Raw genomic sequence first — 23,209 nt, forward strand, 5'->3', positions numbered from 1 at the left:
ACCCGCGGGGCCCGTGAGGTCAGCGAGGGAACCGTGTCCAGCTCTGGGCGGGGCTGAGGCTCAGGTCACTCCATGCCGGCTCCTTGAGCTGGAAAGGCCTGTTTAGGGGGACAGGCTGGGAGTCCCCTGTGGTGCCGTCTTAGGGGTATGGCTCACCTCAGTGTGCCGGCACTGGTGCTTACCCAACTTCTGGGATTACTTGTGCTCACAAGCCGCCAATGAGATGCACATCTCTGGGCGGGGAATGCCTCGCCCTTCCCGCCCTCCCTGCCTCTCCCAGCACTGGTCTGTGATCAGGTGCACCGGGGAGGTTGCCTGGAGCCTGGCTCGTTGGGTTTGGACCTGGGTATCTCTGCTCCCTGCCATGTGACCTTGGACAGGTTTCTTAACCTATCTGAACCTGGGTTATCTTCAGCTGCAAAATGGGGATATAGGAGTTGTTGATGTATTATTTTTATAATGTTTTCATCTGCTCAATTTAATGCCTATTTCCTGAGCCCTAAGCCTATGCAAGGCTTGGAATTAAGGGCTATAAAGGCTCCCCAACCCCCCCCCCAAAGATGAGTGATATTGTCTAGAAGTTTAGAGCCTAATGGGTGGGCTGAAGGAGAGGGCCCAGAACCTTTAAGGGAGCCTCTCTCCTAGGGTTACGAGGTGTGAAGGATAATGCATCAGAGGGCTGAGTGAGCACCCACCTAGTAGGTACACTCAATATTCACTGGCGGTTTCCTGATTGCCTACTGTGTGCTGCCTTGGTGTCAGGGACAGGAAGGAGGTCCTGGGAGCCCTGAGCCTTTGCTCCCTCCACAGGCCGTGTTTGAAGAAGGCAAGGGTGGGGGCTGCGCCTTCTCCAGGCCAGAGGGCTCCCTGGAGGCAGGCGGGAGGCCAAAAGAGGAGAACTGTGAGCCCTGAGCCCAGTACAGTGGCGCATGCTTATAAACCCAGTACTTGGAGGCTGAGACAGGAGGATCACAGGTTAGAGGACAGCCTCAGCAAGTAGTGAGACTCTCAGTAACCTGGCGCGAGACCCCGTTTCAAAATAAAAATAAAATCGGGCTGAGGGCGTAGCTCAGAGGTAGACTGTCCCTGGGATCACTCCCTTGCAACACACACACACACACACACACACACACACACACACACACACTAGAATAGGGCTTGGGGTTGTAGCTCTGAAGTAGAATGCCCGTGGGCTCAGTGCTCAATACCAAAAGAAAGAGGAGGCCAGGTGGGCAGGCGGCCAGGCCCCTCCTCAGGGCTCTCGGGGCGGGCCAGGCGGTTCCTGGGAAGCGTGTACGCCTGTGCGTTCCAGACATTCCCGCGCCGCTGGCCAGATGCACCCCTCTACCCCACCCCACCCACCGAGACAGGTTAACCCCAAAAGGGAGGGGCCGAAGCCTGACTCAGGCCTCGGGTGGCCCAGCCAACGAGGGGCCAGCCCCGGGGCCCATCTCCACCCACAGAGAGGTGGCCCAGGCCCCTCAGGGGCACCAAGGCATGCTGGGTAGGCAGGGAGGCCGGGCCCAGGTGACTGAGGGGCCGAGGGTGCCAGGGTGGGCTCTGTTCCCGGAGTGGCCGCTCAGAGAGGCAGCTGCTGATCCCGGCTGGAGGAGGAGCTGGCAGGGAACCAGCCAAGGCCGCGGCTCCTGTGCAGGAGGCTGCAGCCGGGCGGGCACAGCCGGGCGGGCACCTGCTCTGTGGGGCACAGCAGGGAGTGGGTACTTGGAAGCTTCCCTGGAGAAACACCAGTCTGTGCACTCACGAGCTTTATTCTAGTGGCACAAGAGCCGCGACCACTGGGGCCTGGAGCAAACAGGTCCAGAGGCCCCAGGACGGCCTGGCGTCACTGCCACCCGCCCGGCAGCCACCATCACAGGAGCTGTGCGCAGGATCAACTGAGGCTTGCGGCCAGAAAGGCAAATGGCAGGCGTTCAAGATGCAGTTTCGAAACAGCTGGACGCTCAGTGGTGGCGGTCTGTTGGGTCACCGTCAGCTCCGCAGTGTTCTGGGCATGTCAGGTTAAATAACAGAAAAATTAAGTTCAAGCCGGGCGTGGTGGCCACGCTTGTCATCCCAGCATTCGGGAGGCTGAGACGGGAGGATCGCGGCTCGCGGACAGCCTCAGCTACTTAGTGAGGCCCTCCGCAACTCAGTGAGACCCTGTTGGAAAATAAAGAATACAAAATAGGGCTGGGGGAAAAATGTCCCTGGGTTCCATCCCCAGTACCCCCCCCCCCACACACACACATTAAGTTCACCTGTTTTTTTACTTTTTCCTTGTAGCCCCTAGGAAGGTGTAGAAGACACGTGTAGGTCACGTTCTGTTCTGTGGGCAGTGCCGGTCTGGCACCCACAGCGGTGCAGCCTCCCTCTCCCTGGGGACATTTCCCACCTGTCGGATGTGGCTTTCTGTTGGGTACGCGGTGAGCAGACACGGTGACCCCGCCCAGGGGTGGGGGAATCAAGGCTGAGACAAGGAGGCACCCCTCCAGCCAGGAGCAACTCCCGGCCGTTGTCGGGATGGTCTCCATGCTGGGGCCTTGAATGTGATGGGGAGTTGCAGACAGGGACCCTGCGGACAGCCAGGCGCTCTAGGGAGGGAGATAAGGCAGGCCACACCCAGAGTGCTCTCCCTGCTCACACCCTCTGTGCTGAGACTTTTAATTTTGGTGGTATTATTTATTTAGTTAGTTACTTATTTACTTATTTTTGGTACTGAGGCTTGGCTACAGGGACATTCTACTTCTGAGCGACACCCCCCCCCAGCTCTCTTTATTTTTTATTTTGAAGCAGAGTCTCACTAGGTTGCTGAGGTTGGCCTCAAACCTGGGATCCTCCTGTCTCAGCCTCCCAAGTAGAGGCGTGCATCACCATGCCAGGCTCTGGCTTTTATCCACTCCTTCGAGGGAGCCCCAATCCTAGGCGGGAAATCTGGGTCAGGACAGAAAGCCTGGTTCCCTCCCGAGGCAGCCCTTCACATCTGAAGGTCACATCAGTGACCCTGCCCCAGCCAGCCCTGTAGCGTGTGGGCTGCGATGTCGCCCACGTTACAGATGGGCAAACTGAGGCCTGGAGAGGCTGAGTGACTTACGGCAGGAGGAGAGCAGAGGCAGCTGCTGTCTGACTTTGGTCTGGGTGCTCACACAGCCAGCGGGACTTGGACAACAAGACCTTAGAGGAGGGACGGGTGCGGGAGCGGGGAGACGAGGGTCCCTGCAGCCTGCTCCCGTCTTTGCCGTGTGAGTAAGGAGCCGAGGGCCCCCTGCCCGCAGCTTCTCCTCCTGGAAGCCTCGCCAGCGAGTGGCGGTGCTGGCTGTGCCCCGGCAACAGCCCGGGGTTCCAATCCCAGCGCCCGCCTTTGTAGCCAGCCTCCTAGAGCCGGTCCCCACCTGCTAAGCAGGCCAGGCTGTGCGCCCTGTTTGTTAGTGTCTTTCTTTTTTATTTTGTGGTGTTGGAGATGCCCAGGACTTCACGCACGCCTGGAAGTGCTCTGTTCCTTAGCTCTATTTCCAGCTTTTTTTTTTTTAATTTAAATTTTAGCGCCAGGGCGTGGTGGCGCATGCTTGTAATCCCTGTGTTGCGCAGGTTTGAAGCCAGCCTCGCTGGCTTAAGAGACCCTGTTTCCAAATAAAAATATAAAAATAGGTCTGGGAGTGTAGCCCGGAGGTAGAAGGGCTTCCAGGAACCCCAGTACCACACACACAAAAATTAAATTTTATTTATTTACTATTTTATTTATTTATTTGTAATTTGGTACAAGCCAGGCATGGTGGCGCACGCCTATAATCCCTGTACCTGGGAGGCTGAGACAAGAGGATCACAGGTTCGAGGACAGCCTCAGAAAGCAGTGAGACTCTCATCAACCCAGCAAAACCCTGTTTCCAAATAAGAAACAAAGTCAAGCTGGGTTTTTGTTTGTTTGTTTGTTTGTTTGTTTGTTTGTTTTTTGTTTTGTTTTGTTTTGGTGGTACTTGGGTTCCTGGAAGCCCTTTTACCTCCAGGCTACACTCACAGACCTATTTTTTACAGTTTTATTTGGAAACAGGGTCTCCTAAGCCAGTGCGCACAGCTGGCTTCAAACCTGCGCGATCCTCCTGTCTCTGCCTCCCAAGCGCGGGGATTACAAGCGTGCGCCACCACGCCTGGCATGTTTTGTGGGTTTTTTTTTTTTTTTTGGTGGTACTGGGGGTGGAACCCAGGGGCTTTCTACCTCTGGGCTACACTCCCAAACCTTTTTTTATATTTTATTTGGAAACAGGGTCTCACTAAGTTGCTAAGAGCCTCACTGAGTAGCTGAGGCTGGCTTTGAACCTATGCGATCCTCCTGTCTCAGCCTCCCAAGCGCGGGGATTACAAGCGTGCGCCACCACGCCCGGCCAAGCTGGGGGTTTAAGTTCTAAGGTAGAATGTCCCTGAATTTAATGCCCAGTACCATTAATTTTTACAATGTAATGAATTAGCTAATAATAATTATATTTATCTATTTTTTTTGCGGGTCTGGGGATGGAACCCAAGGGTCATTCGACCTCCGAGCTATACTCCCAGCCCTAGTTTTTATTCTTTATCTTGAAACAGGGGCTCACTGAGTTGCAAAGAGCCTCACTAAGTAGCTGAGGCTAGCCCCAACCCCAGATCCTCCTGACTCAGCCTCCCAAATGCTGGAATTACAAGCATGCACCACCACGCCCGGCTTACCTATTTCTATTTCTATTTTTTATTTATTTATTTTTGTGGTACTGGAGATCGAATCCAGGGGCATTCTACCTCTGAGTTATACCCTTAGCACTATTTCATTTTTTTATTTTGAAACAGTCTAAGTAGCTGAGGCTGACCCTGAACCTGTGATCCTCCTGTCTCAGCCTCCCAAGTACTAGGATTACAAGCATGCACCACCATGCCTGGTTTATTTTATTTCAGTTGTGGGGACTAAACCCAGAAGCATTATGCCTCTGAGCCACATCCCCAGCCCTTTTCAAATTTTGAGGCAGGGTTTCGCTAGGTTGCCCGGGCTGGCCTGGAGCCTGCGATCCTCCTGCCTCTGCCTCCTGAGCTGTGGGATCACAGGTGTGTCCCCGCTTCTGGCCGGCTGTGTTTATTGAGGCTCTACCTGCTTGCACAGAGCTTGGTGACACGAGCTGCCTGTGGCTTCCAGGCCCTCCCTGAGCCATCCGCTCTGCTCCAGATACCTTGTGGGGACACAAAGAGGCTCCTGTTCAGCTCTGATCTGCAGACCCAGGCCCGGGAAGCTCTGGTCTGGTCCTTTGTCAGCTGGGGTTCGGAGGAGGTGCCAGGCACCCTTGGAGCAGTGATCTCCTGCCCCACCCCAGGGGAAGCAAGCTGATTCCTTAGAGGAGCAGTCTCCATCAGTTTCTGCAGGTGACCCATCCACCAGCTTGCCAGACCTAACTGGCAGGCAGCCTGACCCGCAGCCGGGCCTGGCCTGAGGCCCTGGGTTCCCATGCAGGCCCTGCTCCTGTTCATCTAAAGAGCCCGCCATGACAGGGCCATCTCTGAGACCCCTGCACTGCTCCTCCGTGCTGGTCACAGGCGCGGTTTTATTTCTTTTTCTTTTTTATTTATTTAATTAAATTAATTAATTAATTAATTTTTGCAGTACTGGGGATGAAACCCAGGGATATTCTACCTCTGAGCTACATCCCCAACCCTATTTTATTTTATTTTATTTTTTTGTGGCACTGGGGTTCCTGGAAGCCCTTCTACCTCCGGGCTACACTCCCAGACCTATTTTTACATTTTTATGTGGAAACAGGGTCTCCTTAGCCAGCGCGCACGGCTGGCTTCGCACCTGCGCGATCCTGTGTGATCCTCCTGTCTCCACCTCCCAAGCGCAGGGATTACAAGCGTGCGCCACCACGCCCGGCCCCCAGCCCTATTTTTTTATTCTTTCTTTTGAAACAGGGTCTCACTGAGTTGCAAAGGGGCTCACTAAGTAGCTGAGGCTGGCCGCGAACCATGATCCTCCTGTCTCAGCCTCCCGAATGCTGGGATGACAAGCGTGCCCACCACGCCAGTCTCTCTCTCTTTTTTTAATATATACTGGGCCTTGAACCCAGGGGTGCTGTACCTCCAAGCTAGACCCCCAGCCCTTTTTTAGTTTTCAGTTTAAAAGAGTCTCACTAAGCCGGGCGTGGTGGCGCACTTGTAGTCCCTGCGCTTGGGAGGTGGAGACAGGAGGATCGCACAGGTTCAAAGCCAGCCGTACTGGCTGAAGAGACCCTGTTTCAAAAAAAAAAAAAAGTATAAAATAGGTCTGGGGTTGTAGCCCGGAGGTAGAAGGGTTTCCAGGAACCCCAGTACCAAAAAAAAAAAAAAAAAAAAAAAGAAAAGAAAAGAAAAGATAAAAAGAGAGTCTCACTAACTTGCTGAGATCGACCTCAAACTGACAATCCTCCTGTCTCAGCCTCCCAGGTACCATGCCCAGTTATTGCTCCCATCTGCAGAAGATGAAGCTGAGGCTAGGAATACCAAGTGACTCCTCCCCAGCACCCCTCTAGGTGCTGGGATTTGAGTGCTTCTGGCTCCAGACACGTCTTGTCCCTGCGTGGGTGGCCCCCGTGACCTGGGTGGTGTCTTCCCCTCCATCCGTGTCTCACCTGGTGCTGAGCAGGTGTGGCCAGGTGGCCCCAGGGTCTCTGGGAGCTTCTGAGCAAAGGAGAGAGGGCTGGCCTTTCAGCCTGACACTCCGGCCCTGCCCTTCTCTGGGCTGGGTGCCTCGGCTTCCTTGGCTCAGCTGGGTGGGTGCCGTCTGTGGGCAGGACCAGGGTGACCGGAAGGGCCATATCTCAGCCTTCATCGAGGGGCCCATGGCTGGGTACCTGTGAGGCTCCTTAGGAAGAGGAGAAGCAGGACCAGCCTGGCCAGCTCCTGGCGCTCCTGGATCCACACCCTCCAGCCGTCCAACCGCATTCTTGTGCTCCCGGCATGCTTGGCGGCCCTCACCGGGACACCCATGGCCGCCCCTGGGGCCGCCTGGGCAGTGGCCGGGAAGAAGCCAGGCCTCCTGGGCCTCTCATCCAGGACCCAGATACAGACGGTGAAAGAGCTGAGGCTATTCCGGATTCACATCCCAGCTCTCTGCTGCTTTTTTTTTTTTTTTTTTTTTTTTCCAGTACTGGGGATGGAACCCAGAAGCATTCTACCTCCGAGCTACACCCCCTGCCCTATTTTGTATTCTTTATTTTGAAACAGGGTCTCACGGAGTTGCAAAGGTCCTCACTAAGTAGCTGAGGCTGTCCTCATACCTCGATCCTCCGGTCTCAGCCTCCCGAATGCTGGGATTGCAAGCCTGCGCCGCCACGCCCGGCTTGAGCTGTCATGCTTTGATCTGGAAAAGGACATGCGGGCCTCCCAGGGTCTCATGGTGGGGATGATCCTCGAGTGTCTGCAGCTGTGTCTGGTGTCACTCACAGCGAGGGTCAAAGGACCAGGGTGCCTTTGCAGCTACCCCCCGTCAGCAGATGGGGAAACCGAGGCTGCGAGAGGGTAAAGGCTGGCCAGGGATTGTCCTCCCACCGTTCCTCCCAGGCCCCTTGGCTCCCCCTCACCCACCCTGGGGGCTGATGGTGGCTCCTGCTGCGGGGCCCTGCTGAGCGGCGGCCCCCACCGGGTGGGCTGTCGGAGCCCGGCTCCCTCCAGAGGCCCGCGTGGTCTCGGGTTGGGTGTCTGTGTTGAGGCTCGGGCCAGGCTGAAGGTCAGGGCCCCCAGGGCCGAGGGCCCAGGGGCCTGCTTCCCTGGGACCCATCCAGCCAGGCCCGGGGTCCTGCCTTGGCTTGCTTAGGCTCTGTCGAGGAGCAGCCTGCAGGGTGTGGGAGGAGGTGCAGGACCCCTGGGCAGGGAGCACTCAGCCACCGCCACTGCAGCCGCACCCACAGTGCTGGTGCTCAGTCCCCGGTGGGCCTCAGGGTTCCCAGGAGAACCCACAAAACCCACGGCCGTGTGCCACGTCCTGGCACAGCCTGAAGACCCACACTCAGAGGGTCGGGTCGGGTCAGTGCCTGGGAATCTGAGTTTCTCTTGCTGCCCTCGGTGGGTCCTGGAATCTCACTCCACCTTGAGGGTCAGAACCCCACCCCAACGACACACCCGGGACCTGCCGCTTTAGTGGGCTCTCCTCTTTGGAGCCTTCTGTGGAGACCCCGAACTTTTCTGCATCCTTCCGAATCCATCCATACGATGGAGTATTATTCAGCCATTAAAAAGGAATGACGTTCCCATAGATACAACATGGATGAACCTTGCAAACATCATGTTAAGAGAAGTCAGACACAAAGGACCAGCTATTGTATGATTCCAGCTATAGAAAATGCCCAGGGTGGGCAAATCCACAGAGATAGAAGATAGAACAGTGGTTGCCAGAAGCAGGAGGAGACAAGGGAATGGGGAGTAACTGTGAGTGGGTATGAAGTGCTGAGGTGCTGGAAACACTTGGGATTAGATGGCGGCGATGGCTGCAGAAACTCCGAATATATTAAAAATCACGAAATACATATTTAAGATGGGCAGTTTTATGGTATGCAAATGTATCTCAATTAAAAAACGGATGTGCCGCATATGGTGGCGCGCGCCTGTAATCCCAGTACTTGTCATCCCAGCATTCGGGAGGCTGAGACTGGAGGATCGCGGTTCACACACAGCCTCAGCTACTTAGTGAGGCACTTTGCAACTCGGTGAGACCCTGTCTCAGAATAAAGAATAAAAAATAGGGCTGGGGCGTAGCTGGGAGGTAGAATGCCCCTGGGTTCTATTCCCAGTAACGCAAATAAATAAATAAATAAATAAATAAATAAATAAATAAATTGCTAGCGCCGCAGACGGAAGCTTTTGAAGGAAGCGGGTGCTGACCCCCGGGTGCTGCCCGTGTCTGTGGCTGCAGCCTGGGGCTCCTCCCGCGGAGGAGGCAGCGCTGGGGGCCAGGCCCTGCTGCGGCCCTCAGCACCTCTGGGCTTCTGTCCGTCTGTCCACAGCATCTCCAACAAGGAGCTCTCGGAGCTGATTGAACAGCTGCAGAAAAATGCCGACCAGGTGGAGAAGAACATCGTGGACGCCGGGGCCAAGATACAGAGCGTGAGTGCCCCCGTCCCGGGCGCTCCCCGGTGCACCTGCCCTCCCGGACGCGTGGCGGGCGCGCGGCGGGCACGGGCACGCGCGGGCCGGGTTTCGGGCATTCAGCGGGAGGGACCAGGACAGGGCTGGACACCCAAGTACACATCAGGAAGCCCGTGGAGGTGCACAGCTTCGCCCCCGGGAAGGGGAGCCTTGTGGGACTGAGTCTCCCACTTGTGGGACCCTCGCCCAACTTCTGGGGCCTGGAGGACCAGCCCTGGGGTAAGGGGCCCTCAGGCCAGTAAGTCACCTCAGCTCCCCATGGTGTGGACCCCCTTAGAGGGCAAGGGCGCGCGTCCACATCTGTCTGCGTGTAAAGATTCGTGGGATTCTGCAGGTGCCGGCCAAGCCTCCACCCGCTGTGGGGCCCGGACACCGGGGAAGACAGGAAATAGCTGCCCACATCCCTTTCCCCTCCGTGCCTCAGCCTCCCCTTTTGCAGTGTGGGGAGAAGGCTGCCCGCGCCGCAGGGTCTCCTGGGATCCGGATGGCACGTCGTGTCTGCATCCTGCTGGCCCGCAAGCTGCCCGGGGGGTCACCTTCTCCCCAAACCCGCTGCCAGCCCGGCCCGTGCGGCTGGGCTTCCACGCTTTGTAGCTGGTCACACGAGTGTGGGAAGGGCCGGGGTGACTTGGCAGCCACAGCGGCCCTGGAGCAGCCTCCAGGTGTGGCTGCCAGGCTTAGCCAAGGGAAGAACGCAGGGGGCCCAGCCAGGACTGAATTTCAGAACACAGGCGGGGGCCGGGGTTCGTAGGAACGTGCGCTGTTTGGGAGATACTGACGCTGCCGGGAGACACTTCCACTACCGAGTGGCCTGGACCAGGCAGCCTGTATTTCCTCTGGCATCTTAGTGGTTGGGGGGCTGGAGGAGTGGGGTGCTGATGGTGGGAAGGTCACCTCCGACAGCATAGATTTCCCCACACGCATACCAGGGTCGCCCAGGGGCAGCCGGAGACCTGGGGGCCCTGCGGGGTGTGGGTGTGCAGGAGAGTGGGGCAGGAGGCCAGTGAGCACGCCCGGGCCCTGCCGACCCTGTGGGGGCCTCGGGAGTGGGCCCCGCCTGTCCCTCCAAGGACGCGGGCGCCCGCACACTCGGTGGCTTTTAATTACTCTCCTCTCTCTTGGCCCCTCCCGTGGTGTTTTCCTTTTCTAAACGAAAGCAGCTTTTTTGGGGTGTCTCTCTCTTTTTTCCCCCTGCAACAAGAATGCTGTGTTCCTCCCAAGCTTTTGGGGGCGGACCAACCAGTGCGGCAAAGGTGGTTCCCACAGAGCTCAGCCACGTGGGGCGCCGCTGGCGACAGCGGTTTGGGGTGTGTGTGTGTGTGTGTGTGTGTGCGCGCCCGCGCGTGCGCTGCGTGTCTCCTCACGTGTGTGTGCATGAGTGTGCATGGAGTGTGAGCAGGGTCCAGCCTGTCATTTTATTTGCCTCGAGTCCTGACTCAGACAGTGAGCTGTTTTTCAACTTCAGCTGAACAAACTTTGAAAAAAAGTCCCACTTCGAAGGCTGCGTGGGTTGGGCCCACACTTTCCTATCCCACCAGAAGATGTCATTACTTATTTTATTACCCCCAATTTTTGCATGTGTGTGTGGTACTGGGGATGGAACCCAGGGTCATCCTACCTCTGAGCTACACCCCCAGCCCTTTTTTTTTTTTTTTTTTTTTTTGGTACTGGGGGTAGAACCCAGGGGCTTTTCTACCTCTGGGCTATATATTTTCAGGCCTATTTTATATTTTATTTGGAAATAGGGTCTCACTAAGTTGCTGAGAGCCTAAGTAGCTGAGGCTGGGTGCGATCCTCCTGTCTCAGCCTCCCAAGTGCGGGGATTATAAGCGTATACCTCCAGGCCTGGCTCTATTATTTATTTTTTATTTTGAAATAGGGTCTCACTGAGTTGCAAAGGGCCTCACTAAGTAGCCGAGGCTGTCTGCGAACCGCGATCCTCCTGTCTCAGCCTCCTGAGTGCTGGGATTACAAGCGTGCGCCACCACGCCCGGCTCCCAATTTTATTTCTTATTTGGAAACGGTCTCGCTAGGTTGATGAGAGCCTTCAATCCTCCTATCTCAGCCTCCCCAAGATTGGGATTAAAGACCTGTACCATCGTGCCCAGCAAATTTTTAAGGTTTTTTTTTTTTTTTTTTTTTTTGGTGGTACTGGGGTTCCTGGAAGCCCTTCTACCTCCGGGCTACACTCCCAGACCTATTTTATGTTTTTTTATTTGGAAACAGGGTCTCCTAAGCCAGCGCGCGGGGCTGGCTTCGAACCTGCGCGATCCTCCTGTTTCTGCCTCCCAAGCGCGGGGATGACAAGCGTGCCCACCACGCCCGGCTTAAGGTTTTTTTTTATGCTTGAGATCCACATAACATAAACTTACTTGTTAACGGAGTGCAGTTCCATGTGTTTAGCACATCCACAACGTGTGTCACACACACACACACACACACTCAGAGCCGGCTGCTCCTCCCTCCCTATCCCTGGCCCAGGAGCTGCTCAGCTGCTCTGTCTCTGAGTTTTATCATGGAATCCGCCATCCTGGCTCACGCGCACGCGCGTGTGTGTGTGTGTGTGTGTGTGTGTGTGTGTGTGTGTGTGTGATTATCAGGTAGGTCAGTCCCTGTGGCATTAAGCAAGCTCTTCTTGAGCTGCAACTCACATGAAGTGTGCGGACCCATCCACACTGGAGTCCACTCTGGAGTTCGCGTAAGGGGATCGTTACTCTAGCGAGTCACCGTGTGACCCAGGCAGGATATGGAGCGCTTTCTAAGAGCTCCCGGGCATCACCAATCGCCGCCTCCCACCGATCACCCCTCTGCCAGCCCGGTCCCGGTCGATCAGTTCGGCTGACTTTGAACCCTCCAGCACCCACACAGCGAGGCATCCACCAGGGTATTTAGGGAGCTTGTACCCCACAGGCAGGAATTAGCTAATGATTAATTGACTTCCCCCTTTGCACAATTAATCTTTGACACCAAAGCTATCCCGGGGAGCTTCCAGTGAGCTGGGGAGGAAGCAGGGTAAAACTCCCCAAGGCCAGAAGCTGCAGGCTGGGCCAGGCCGGCCCCACTCCCAGGCCCAGAGGGAGCCCTCCACCTTCCTCCCGGAGTGGCCTGGGCAGGGCCCTCCAAGCACTAGCTCCTCCTTCAAGGGGAAGCCATCTTTTCTCTGTACCTGGCACCAAATCGTGTCTGTTTATTTCAGTTTTTCTTTGGCCATTTCTTTTTCAGTTATTTATTTATTTATTTATTTACTTTTTTTTTTTTTTGCGGTACTGGGGGTGAAACCCAGGGGCATTCTACCTTCGAGCAATACCCTCAGCCCTATTTTTTATTCTTTATTTTTTGAAATAGGGTCTCACTGGATTGGGAAGGGCCTCACTGAGTATCTGAGGCTGTCCTCAAACTGCGATCATCCCGTCTCAGCCTCCTGAATGCTGGGATTGCAAGCGTGCACCACCACGCCCGGATTCTCTGGCCATTTCTTATCTCTTTCCATTTTTATTTTTTATTACAATTTTGTGTGGCACTGGGAATTGAACCCAAGGGCATTCTACAAGCTACATCTCCAGCCCTATTTTTTTTTTTTATTGTGAGATAGGGTCTCATTAAGTTACTGAGAGTCTCACTACGTTACTGAGGTTGTCCTTGAACCTGTGATCCTCCTGTCTCAACCTTCCAAGTACTGGGATTCCAGGTGCACACCACCCCTGTTTTCATTTTTTAATGTTTTTACTGCTGGGGACTGAGCCCAGGGCCTCGTGGATGCTAAACAGATGCTCACCACTGAGCTGCAATCCCCAGATATCACCCCCCCCCTCTCTCTCTTTTTTTTTTTTTTTTTTTTGGTGGTACTGGGGATGGAACCCTTCTACCTCTGTGCTACACTCCCAGACCTATTTTATATTTTTATTTGGAAATAGGGTCTCTTAAAGCCAGTGAGGCAGGCTTCGAACCTGCGCGATCCTCCTGTCTCTGCCTCCTAAGCGCGGGGATTACAAGCGTGCGCCACCACGCCCGGCTCTTTTTGGTTTTAAATAGTTGTTGGTGCACCTTTGATGCGGCCCAGAATTTGCCTACCTCAAGTGTGTGATGCCATGCCCTCACCCTTTGGGAGGCGCGCCGCCTCCCACCCAGCCAGGGCAGCCTCTCTGCTCACCTCCGGGCCGGCCTGTTCGTGTCGGGACAGGTCATGGGAACGGAATCGTGCACCAGGGGCACCACGCTGCCGTGTCTGGCCCGGCTCCTCTCAGTCCACAGGTTTTCAAGGCCGACTCGCAGATCTTTGTCCCCAGTTCCTTTGCTGTTTCTGGTCCATTGCTGTGGTTTCCCATGCTGCGGATGGCACCCAGGCCTCTGAGCAGTGCCCCAGCCCCAACTCTGCTGCCCCTGAGGACAGGTCTTTCCTTATTCCTGCTGTGGAGAGGGACCCCGAGGCCAGCTGGGAGGAATGCGCTGTCTCTGGGTACCCCGCATTCGCCCTTCCCCTCAGTCTGCCCATCACCCCCTCTGCTGGGCTTGGGGGTCCCTTAGAGATCCATTCCAGAGGTCAGCTGAGTGCTAATGCATGGTCCTGTGGCCCAGATGGGACAAAGAACTGACAGGCTGCACTTAGAAATCCTAAACATGGCCAGGCGTGGTGGGCACGCTTGTCATCCCCGCGCTTGGGAGGCGGAGACAGGAGGATCGCATGAGTTCGAAGCCAGCCTCAGCTACTCAGTGAGGCTCTCAGCAACTTAGTGAGACCCTGTTTCCAAATAAAATATAAAAAAGGTCTGGGAGTATAGCCCGGAGGTAGAAAGCCTCTGGGTTCCACCCTCAATACCACCAAAAAAAAAAAAAAAAAAAAAAATGTGTGTGTGGTGGCAAACCCTGTGATCCCAGCATTAGGGAGGCTGAGACAGGAGGATCGTGGCTTCACAGACAGCCTCAGCTACTTAGGCCTTCTGCAACTCAGTGAGACCCTATTTCAAAAATAAAAAGACTAAGAAATAGGGCTGGGGGTGTCACTTGAAGGTAGAATGCACCTAGTCCATTCCCAGTACCACAAAAATAAAGAATAATAAAGTGGAGGGGGGCTGGGGGTGTAACTTCAAAGTAGAATGTCCCGGGGTTCCATCCCCAGTTCCGCAAAATAAATTAAAATTAAAATTAAAAAATTAAAAATAAAATAGGAGCCAGGCATGGTGGCACACGCTTGTAATCCCAGCATTCAGGAGGTGGAGACAGGAGGATCACAGTTCATGGACAGCCTCAGCTACTTAGTGAGGCTCTCAGCAACTTAGTGAGACCCTGTCTCCAAATAAAGTATAAAAATAGGTCTGGGAGTGTAGCCTGGAGGTAGAAAAGCCTCTGGGTTTCACCACCAGTACCACCAAAAAAAAAAAAAAAAAGAAAAAGAAAAAGAAAGAAATAAACAAATAAACAAAATAAAGTAGGGCTGGGGGTGTAGCTTGGAGATAGAATGCCCCAGGTTCAATCCCAAGCACAGCCCCCCAAAATTGGAAAGAAACCCCAACATCAGAGGCCTTGAACTCAGATGGACTGTGGCGTGCATCTCCAGAATATGGACTCCGTCCCTTCCTGCCGCCTGCATCAGTGCCTGGGTGCCGTCACGGGGCTGGTGCCCTGGCCCCTGCGCCAGCTCTTTCCTTCCCGCTTCTCTCCCCGAGTCTCAGCCAGGGCTCACCCTGGCTCTGGGTGGGGGCCTCAGCACCGCTGCCCCCCCAGGTCCCTGCATCCTGGTCTTTGGCACGGTCACGCCCTCAGCGGGCCTCCCTGGCCACACAAGCTGAAGGAGGGGCTCTCGTTCTCACTCGGGTCTTTTCCTTGCACATCCTGACTTGGGTGGGCTCCGGGTCACCTTGGCCAGGCGGGCGGGGTGCATTGGTGAGTCCGGGGACCCCTTGCCACCAAGCCACGTGAGCCCCGCCCAGCGCGGCCCCTCTCCTGACCCTCGTAGGACCTGGCCCGGCTGCAGGAGGGTCAGCAGCCTGAGTACCGGGACGTGGCCCTGCAGAAGGTGTCGGACTCGGAGAAGCTGCTGTACGTGCTGGAGGCGGACGCGGCCATCGCCAAGCACATGAAGCATCCCCAGGGGGACATGATCGCCGAGGAGTAGGTCCCCTCCGCGCCGCGGCCCCGGGAGCCACTCTGGGCTGTGGCCTGGGGAGGGGGCTCACATCCCTTCAGCATGCAGGGGCCTAGATGGGTTCATGGAGGCCTAACTGGACACCAGGCATGGGCCCAACATACTGTCTTTTTGACGGTCCTGTCCTGCACTTTGGGAGACTGAGGCCCAAGGGGTGTACATGTCAGTGGGACCAGAGCCCTAGAGCTACCATTCTGTCCCACTCTGAGCTTTGGCCCGGCAAGGGGCCCGCCTCAGGCTCGGGGTACTGCCAGTGAGTCCCACCAACCCGGTGGTCTCGCGCCCTGCCCAGCATCCGCCAGCTGAAGGAGCGCGTGAACCACCTGCGTACCAAACACAAGCAGATCTACAACCTGGCGGCCAAGGAGGTGGACCCCGAGGTCAACTGGGCAGCGCTGGTGGATGAGAAACTGGTACGCCGGGCGGGGCTGCGCATGTGCGGAGGGAGCCCGCTAGCTTGGGGCTTCTGGTCCTTCAGGGAGAGGCGGTGGTCCCCACGCCCCCCAGTGGGGGACCCATGGGGAAAGCAGGGCTCAGAGAGGGGCGGTGCCAAGTCTGGGTCACACAGGACATAGGATGGGAAGGAGGCCCCGGCCCCAACGGCTCTACCTCGTTCCCATGGGAGACGCACTAGGGTCCTGCAGGGCTCTGGGAGATGGACCCTTATCAGGTTGCCATGGAGACGATGCCTCTAAGTGCTGAGCAGGCAGGTGCCCAAGCCTCCTGTCTCCTCCCACCAGGACAAGCTGAGCAGCCAGGGCTTCGGCACGGACCTGCCGCTGGTGGACAGCCAGGTGGAGCAGCACAACATCTTCCACAACGAGGTCAAGGCCATCGGGCCCCACCTGGCCAAGGCCGGGGACAAGGTGGGCGCATGGCAGCGATGGGGGTGGAGGGGGGCACGCCTGGGACCGGCCCTAACCCGAGTGCTTGGTTCTGCCCTCAGGAGCAGAGCAGCGAGCTCCAGGCCAAGTACCAGAAGCTGCTGGTGAGAAGCTCCGGGGACGACATCAGGGTGGGGGACACTGCGCTCCTGCCCATGGCAGGAGAAGTCACCAAGGGAACCCGGGGGTGACGTGGGGAGAGGCGGTGCCCTGGCCCCTTCCGGGCAGCTCAGGGGACTTCTAATAGACACCAATCCCGTGCTGTGCTGCTTTTTTAAATTTTCCAGTACTGGGGGTGGAACCCAGGGGCATTCTACCTCCGAGCTACACCCCCAGCCCTATTTTTTATTCTTTATTTGGAAACAGGGTCTCACTGAGTTGCACAGGGCCTCGCTAAGTAGCCGAGGCTGGTGGAGAACCCCGTCCTCCCGTCTCAGCCTCCTGAGTGCTGGGATTACAAGTGTGCACCACCAAGCCCGGCTGCTACTCATTTATTTAGCACCTGCTGTGTACCGAGCACCGCGCCACAGGCCTTGTGGACAGAAGCGTCTCCCCTCCTGGGAGCCTTTAGACATGTTGTTCTTTTTTAACACCCACGTGCAAATTCTTCCTTGCCGCCTGCCTTTCACGTGCTCCGGGCGTGCAAACAGAGGCAGCACCCTTGGCATTGGGTGCCAGCCTACCGTCCCCCAGGCCTGTGGGTGCTGAGACCTCGAGGGAGTTCCTGAACCTTTGGGGCTGCCACCATTTCTACATCTGAAATGGGGGCGGGGGCTCTCCTCCTCCCCTGCACCCTGTCCTGCCCCTGCTCAGGCGCCAGTGGTTCCAGATGCCCCTGCCCCCGGTGGTCAAAGCAGAAGTCACAGCTGGCATTTACTGAGCACCAAGTGTGCGCCTGTCCCTACACACTGCCTTTATCCCCATTTTGCAGATGGGCAAACTGAGGCCTCGGGAAAATGTCAGCGCCATGAGGGTTTTGTCTGTTTTGTTCCCGGGTGTATGAGATGCCCAGCACATAGCAGGTGCTCAGTAAACACTTGCTGAGTGAATGAATTGCTGGGGGTTTGGCAGGGACCTGGCTGGGTTCTGCAGAGCTGGCAGAGCCGAGGGAGGCCGGCAGGCTCAGCGCTGTGCCCCCCGCCTCCCCCGGCCCGCAGGCCGCCTCGCAGGCGCGGCAGCAGCACCTGAGCTCGCTGCAGGACTACATGCAGCGCTGCACCAACGAGCTGTACTGGCTGGACCAGCAGGCCAAGGGCCGCATGCAGTACGACTGGAGCGACCGCAACCTCGACTACCCCAGCCGGCGGCGCCAGTACGAGGTGGGCGGGGCCGGGCCTGGAGGGAGGGGGGGGCGGCGGGGCTGGAGCTGAGCCCCCACCCGCGCCCCTGCAGAACTTCATCAACCGCAGCCTGGAGGCCAAGGAAGAGCGAATCAACAAGCTCCACGGCGAGGGCGACCGGCTGCTGGCGGCCGAGCACCCCGGCCGGAACTCCATCGAGGTGCGGGGGGAAGGTGCTCCTGGGGCTGGGGCCTCCGTCTGCGCAGCCCTGCAGGCGGCTTCCCCGGCTGCACTGGGTGCCTGCCTCTGCTCTGCCCGGCTGTACCGGGGATCCTTAGCCCGTCATCCTATCCCGCCCTGGATACACGAAATTGGCTTTTTCTTTTCTTTTCTTTTTTTCAGTACTGGGGATCAAACCCAGGGGTTTTCTACTGAGCTACAAGCCAGCCCTATTTTTTATTCTCTTGTGTGTGTGTGTGGGGGGTCTGGGGATGGAACCCAGAGGCATTCTAACTCTGAGACGGGAGGATCGCACGAGTTCAAAGCCAGCCTCAGCTACTTAGTGAGGCTCTCAGCAACTTAGTGAGACCCTGTCTCCAAATAAAGTATAAAATAGGTTTGGGAGTATAGCCCGGAGGTAGAAAGCCTCTGGATTCTACCCCCAGTACCACCAAAAAAAACCCAACAACAACAACAACAACAACAAAAAATTCCCAGCATTCGGGAGGCTGAGACAGGAGGAGGGCGGTTCATGGACAGCCTCAGCTACTTAGTGAGGCCCTCTACAACTTACTGAGACCCTGTTTCAAAATAAAAATAAAATATAGGGCTGGGGGTGTAGCTTGGAGGTAGAATGCCCTTGGGTTCCATTCCTAGAAACACACACACACACACACACACACACACACACACACACACACACACGATACAATCTCAGCATACACAGCCCCTACTTGCCCCGTGTGCACTGCACACCCGGCACCTGTACCTGGCAGCTCCTCTTGGCTCCCAACATGTCCCTTCTCCCCTCCTCCCTTCCCTGAGCAGAAGCCGGCCAGCTCGGTGGCACCGACACCCGGGCAGAGGTCAGCTGCCTCCCCACCATTTCCCCGCTGGAATCCCCGGTTCCTCCGTCGGTGACCCCCCTCTTTACCTGGCAGGCCCACATGGAGGCCGTGCATGCGGACTGGAAGGAGTACCTCAACTTGCTCATCTGCGAGGAGAGCCACCTGAAGTACATGGAGGACTACCACCAGGTACCCACCGCGCCAGGGCCGCCCCCACTGCCTCGGGCGGCAGCTGCGGCACACCTGACTCAGCAGGTGGCGGCTTTGAATTTGGGTGAAATATATATCACATAAAACTTGCCATTTTAGAGCTTGTAATCCCAGCATCTGGGAGGCTGAGACAGGAGGATCGTGGTTCAAGGACAGCCTCAGCTACTTAGGCCCTTTGCAACTCAGTGAGACTCTGTTTTAAAATAAAGAATAAAAAGTAGGGCTGGGGGTGTTAGCTCAGAGGTAGAATGCCCCTGGGTTCCATCCCTATCCCTAGTACTGCAAAAACAAACAACTTGCCATTTTAGCATTCTCCCCCTTTTATTTTTTTATTTTGATACTGGGGATTGAACCCAGGGCTCCTCTACCTCTGAGCTATACTCCCAGCCCTTATTTATTTATCTATTTATTGATTTATACGGGGGATTCAACCTAGAGGCATTCTACCTCCAAGCCAAAGCCTCAGCCCCACTTTATTTTATATTTTGAAACAACGTCTCACTAAATTGTGGAGGACCTCATTGGTGCTGAGGCTGGTGGTGAACCTTTAATCCTCCTGCCTCAGTCTCCCAAATACTGGGATTACAAGCATGCCCCACCATCCTGGGCTTATTTTTTTATTTTGAAACAGGGTCTTGCTAAATTGCTGAGGCGGGCCTCAAACCTGCAATCCTCCTGTCTTAGCCTCCCAATTACTGGAATTACAGGTATGTGCCACCATGCCAAGTTTCTAGCCCGCCTTTTGAGACTAGAAATATAAAACTTAGCACCTCATGGAGGTGCTGTCTTGCGCACTGGTGGGCAAGGGAGCCGGTGTCTTCCTCCTGAGGCTCTCAGGGAGTTGGGCCCTGGAAGGGGTAGGCAGTCCCCCCTTGGATTCAGGGTGAGCGGGAGGTCCAGCCGCTGTTGGGGGTGAGCTTGAGGCCACAGCTCAAGCCGGCGGGGGCTCCCTGGTGTCCCCTAGTTCCACAGAGACGTACAGGACGCTCAGGAGCTGCTGCGCAAGGTGGACTCGGACCTGAACCAGAAATACAGCCCAGACTTCAAGGACCGGTACCACATCGAGCTGCTGCTGCGGGAGCTGGACGTGAGTGCGCAGGCCCCGCCCCGCGACGGTCCCGCCCCGCGACGGCCCCGCCCCGCGCGCCTCACGCGGGCCCCGCCCACTCCCTCCCTAGGACCAGGAGAAGGCCCTGGACAGGTACGAGGAGGTGGTGCGCGGGCTGCAGAGGCGGGGCCAGCAGGTGGTGCCGCTCAGGTTCCGCCGGGAGACGCCGCTCAAGCCCCTGCCCGTGGAGGCGCTCTGTGACTTCGAGGGTGACCAGGTGAGCCACCGGGAGCCCCCACCGGGAGCCCCCGCCGGGCCGCACCCGCCACACCCAAGTCTGGGGCAGTAGGGTCCCAGATGACCTAAGAGCCAGCCCTAGGGTCGTTGGCATCCCTCGCTGCCACTCCTTGTGGCACCCCACGGGCCCCTGCCCCAGCTGCTCTGCCCATACTCCACCAGCCCAGCAACCCCAGCCCCCAAAGTCCCAGGGAAGCATCCCATTGGCCCCTCTGAGTCACAGAGGCCCTGTGGCTGGGGAATGCTGGCCTCCCATTGGCCAGGCCTGTCACAGGTCCACTTGGAAGGGACACCACCGAGTGGACTGCAGATGGGCAGGGGTGGCTCCCCACAGGGAAATCCAGGGGAGGGCTTCCTAATTCTACAGCCAAGCTCTTGGGCCGAGACATGGGCTGAGACTCCCCAGGTCCAAGAAGGGTTAGCTGTCGACAGCAGATGATGGGCTGCTGGACCAGACAGGACAGGTCCCCCATCCTGATTGTTTGGCCTGCCTGCCTGCCAGGGCCTGATCTCCCGCGGCTACAGCTACACCCTGCAGAAGAACAACGGGGAGAGCTGGGAGCTGACCGACAGCGCCGGCAACAGGCTGACGGCTCCCGCGGTCTGCTTCATGATCCCCCCCACGGACCCCGGGGCCCTGGCTCTGGCTGACAGGTACAAGGACAGAGCCGGTGCGGCCGGTGCCGGGCTTCTCTGCCATTCCCTCCCCTGGGCATCCTGACTTGGGGAGGGGGCACAGACGCCCACTTGCGCCCCTCGTTGGAGGTTTGAGGGGGAAGAGGCAGAGCTCTTGGTCCAGCTGCTGTGCTGATGGGATGTGGGGCTGAGGGCTGCGCTGGCCAGTGTCTTCTCTTAGTACCTCCGGACCTTCGCAGCGGCTGCTTACAGCCCCCTAGCTTGGACTCTGCACTGCCCCAGCTGCACACACCCCCCTTTCACGCGCGCTGCAGTTCACTGGGATGTGTTTTGTGTGCGCACCAGTCTGCTTTGGCCTCAGCTCCTTGTCAGTAATTCCAGGGCTGAGTTTAGTACCTGGTGCAAGAAACCTTTACTAAATAAGTTAACAACTCAGGAATGCCTTTAGTTACTGAGCCCATGGCTGTCTATTGAGCCTCTGCTGTGCACTGCTCCAAGAGGTCACATGTTGGTGCAGAAGACTCCTGAGCAAACAGAGCACTGTAGGTAGTGAGACTCAGCACTAAGAGAAAGGGGAGGGAGAAGGGGAGAAAGAAGGAAGGAAGGAAGGAAGGGTCTTCCTGAACCCGAGCAGAAAGCCCAATGTCACGCCAGCCCCCACCACTCCCATCGACACACCCCAGCCCTGCATTGGGGTGTGTGTGCTCCTGGGGACTGAACCACACGCATTCTACCTCTGAGCTATATCCCTGGCCCTAATTTTATTTATTTATTCATTTATTATTCATTTATTTGAAACAGGGTCTAAGTTGCTGAGGCTGGCTTTTGTGTGTGTGGTACTGAGGATTGAGGTCAGGGGCATTCTCCCTCTGAACTACACCCTCAGCCCTTTTTTATTTGGAAACAGGGTTGCACTAAGTCACTGACAGCCTAAGTTGCTGAGGCTGGCTTTGAACCTGTGATCCTCCTGCCTCAGCCTCTCAAGTACTGGGATTCCAGGCACAAGCTCCCATATCTGGCTCCTGCACTGCACTTTTGACCTTTATTTCTGTCAGCACCGTGGACTACCCTGGGGCTTTGAGTACTAGGCAAGGGCTCTCTGGTCCAGTCACATCCCAGTCCTTGTTTGTTTTTTGGGGGGGGGTTCTTTTTGGTAATACTGGGATCAAATCCAGGCCCTCCCACATGCTAAGCAAGCACTCTGAGCTACGCCCCCAGCCCTAAGACTTTATTTTGAGATAGGGCCTCACTACGTTGTCCTGGCTGGCCTTGAGCGCTGGATTCTCCTGCCTCGGCCTCCTGGCTGAGGCTCACAGCCCTGGCGAGGCAGGGTGCCGAGCCGCGTGGCGAGTCTGGGTCGTGCCTCTGGAGCGGCGGGAGCTGTGCTGCCAGGGCCCCAGTGTGTTCTTACTGTCACAGCCTGGAGAGCCAGTACCGGAGCGTGCGGCAGAAGGCAGCTGGGAACAAGCGCGCCCTCCAGCAGCGGCACGAGGTGCTGAAGACAGAGAACTCTGGAGGTCAGTGCCGGCGGCCTGCCAAGGGCTGGGGCCAGCATCTGTGCTGTGCACGGGGTGGCAGGGGCTGGCCCTGGGGGAGTGGGAGGCTGGGCCAGCCCCAGAGGTTCCCTCCCTGGTCTCGTGCAGCCCACGGGCACTCCTGACTCTGCATCCATCTTCCGACAGATGCCTCTGACCTGCAGGGGCGGCAGCTGCTGGCCGGCTTGGACAAGGTGGCCCGTGACCTGGAACGCCAGGAGAAGGCCGTCACAGGGATCCTGCGGCCACCGCTGGAGCAGGGCCGGGCCGTCCAGGACAGCGCCGAGCGGGCCAAGGACCTCAAGGTACCGCCAGGCTAGGGCACGGGCTGGGCCCCTGCTCGGGGTGCAGGTGCTCGATGACAGCCTGGCACAGTAGCCAGTCATGGTCCTGAGTCATGGAGGTGGTCAGCTGCTCCTGGACCAAGGACCGGGCTCCAAGGAGGTGGCTAGCCCAGGTGCTCCCAGACCTGTCCACAGCAGACAGGACCCAGGTGCTGCCTCTGCATAGCCTGACCGCTGCCTGGCATTGCAGCCTTAACCATGACCACGACGACCGGTTCCTAGTGGGTCCAGGCTGAGCAAGAGGCTGTGCAGCCGGGCGCGCTTGTCATCCCAGCATTTGGGAGGCTGAGACCAGAGGATCGCGGTTTGCGGACAGCCTCAGCTACTTAGGCCCTTTGCAACTCAATGAGACCCTGTTTCAAAATAAAAAATAAAAATAGGGCTGGGGATGTAGCTTGGAGGTAGAATGCCCCTGGGGTTCCATCCTCAGTACTGCCAAAAAAAAAAAAAAAAAAAAACCCAAAAAATGTGGCAGGGATACGTGCGGGTTCCGCAAATTCAGAGCCAGATCACTACCTACCCTGAGATGTGTTGTTGAAGCCCGAGAGCCTCAGTTTCCAAAGTGACCTGGGGGCTGGCGGGAGAACAGAGTGCGGGGTAGGCGCTCGCCGTGTCTCCCCTTTCTGCCAGCATGGCAGCT

General features: G+C 56.9%; 1 protein-coding gene across 1 annotated transcript in view; it reads left to right on the forward strand.

The window, feature by feature from the left end:
* Nucleotides 1-23,209, forward strand: part of PPL (periplakin) — a gene marked incomplete at both ends in the record, with an annotated part of 40,945 nt that overhangs the window by 9,171 nt on the left and 8,565 nt on the right. Inside the window, 13 exons of the mRNA XM_080703022.1 lie at nt 8,985-9,084; nt 15,080-15,234; nt 15,561-15,681; nt 16,009-16,134; nt 16,215-16,256; nt 17,310-17,471; nt 17,545-17,652; nt 18,593-18,688; nt 19,674-19,796; nt 19,888-20,034; nt 20,557-20,708; nt 22,110-22,207; nt 22,373-22,530. Of these exons, the coding sequence (XP_080559148.1) occupies nt 8,985-9,084; nt 15,080-15,234; nt 15,561-15,681; nt 16,009-16,134; nt 16,215-16,256; nt 17,310-17,471; nt 17,545-17,652; nt 18,593-18,688; nt 19,674-19,796; nt 19,888-20,034; nt 20,557-20,708; nt 22,110-22,207; nt 22,373-22,530 (1,588 nt within the window). The remainder of the gene's footprint in view (nt 1-8,984; nt 9,085-15,079; nt 15,235-15,560; nt 15,682-16,008; nt 16,135-16,214; nt 16,257-17,309; nt 17,472-17,544; nt 17,653-18,592; nt 18,689-19,673; nt 19,797-19,887; nt 20,035-20,556; nt 20,709-22,109; nt 22,208-22,372; nt 22,531-23,209) is intronic.

This window comes from Muscardinus avellanarius, assembly GCF_963383645.1.
Source record: "Muscardinus avellanarius genome assembly, chromosome: 10".
NCBI classification, from domain to species: Eukaryota; Metazoa; Chordata; class Mammalia; order Rodentia; family Gliridae; genus Muscardinus; species Muscardinus avellanarius.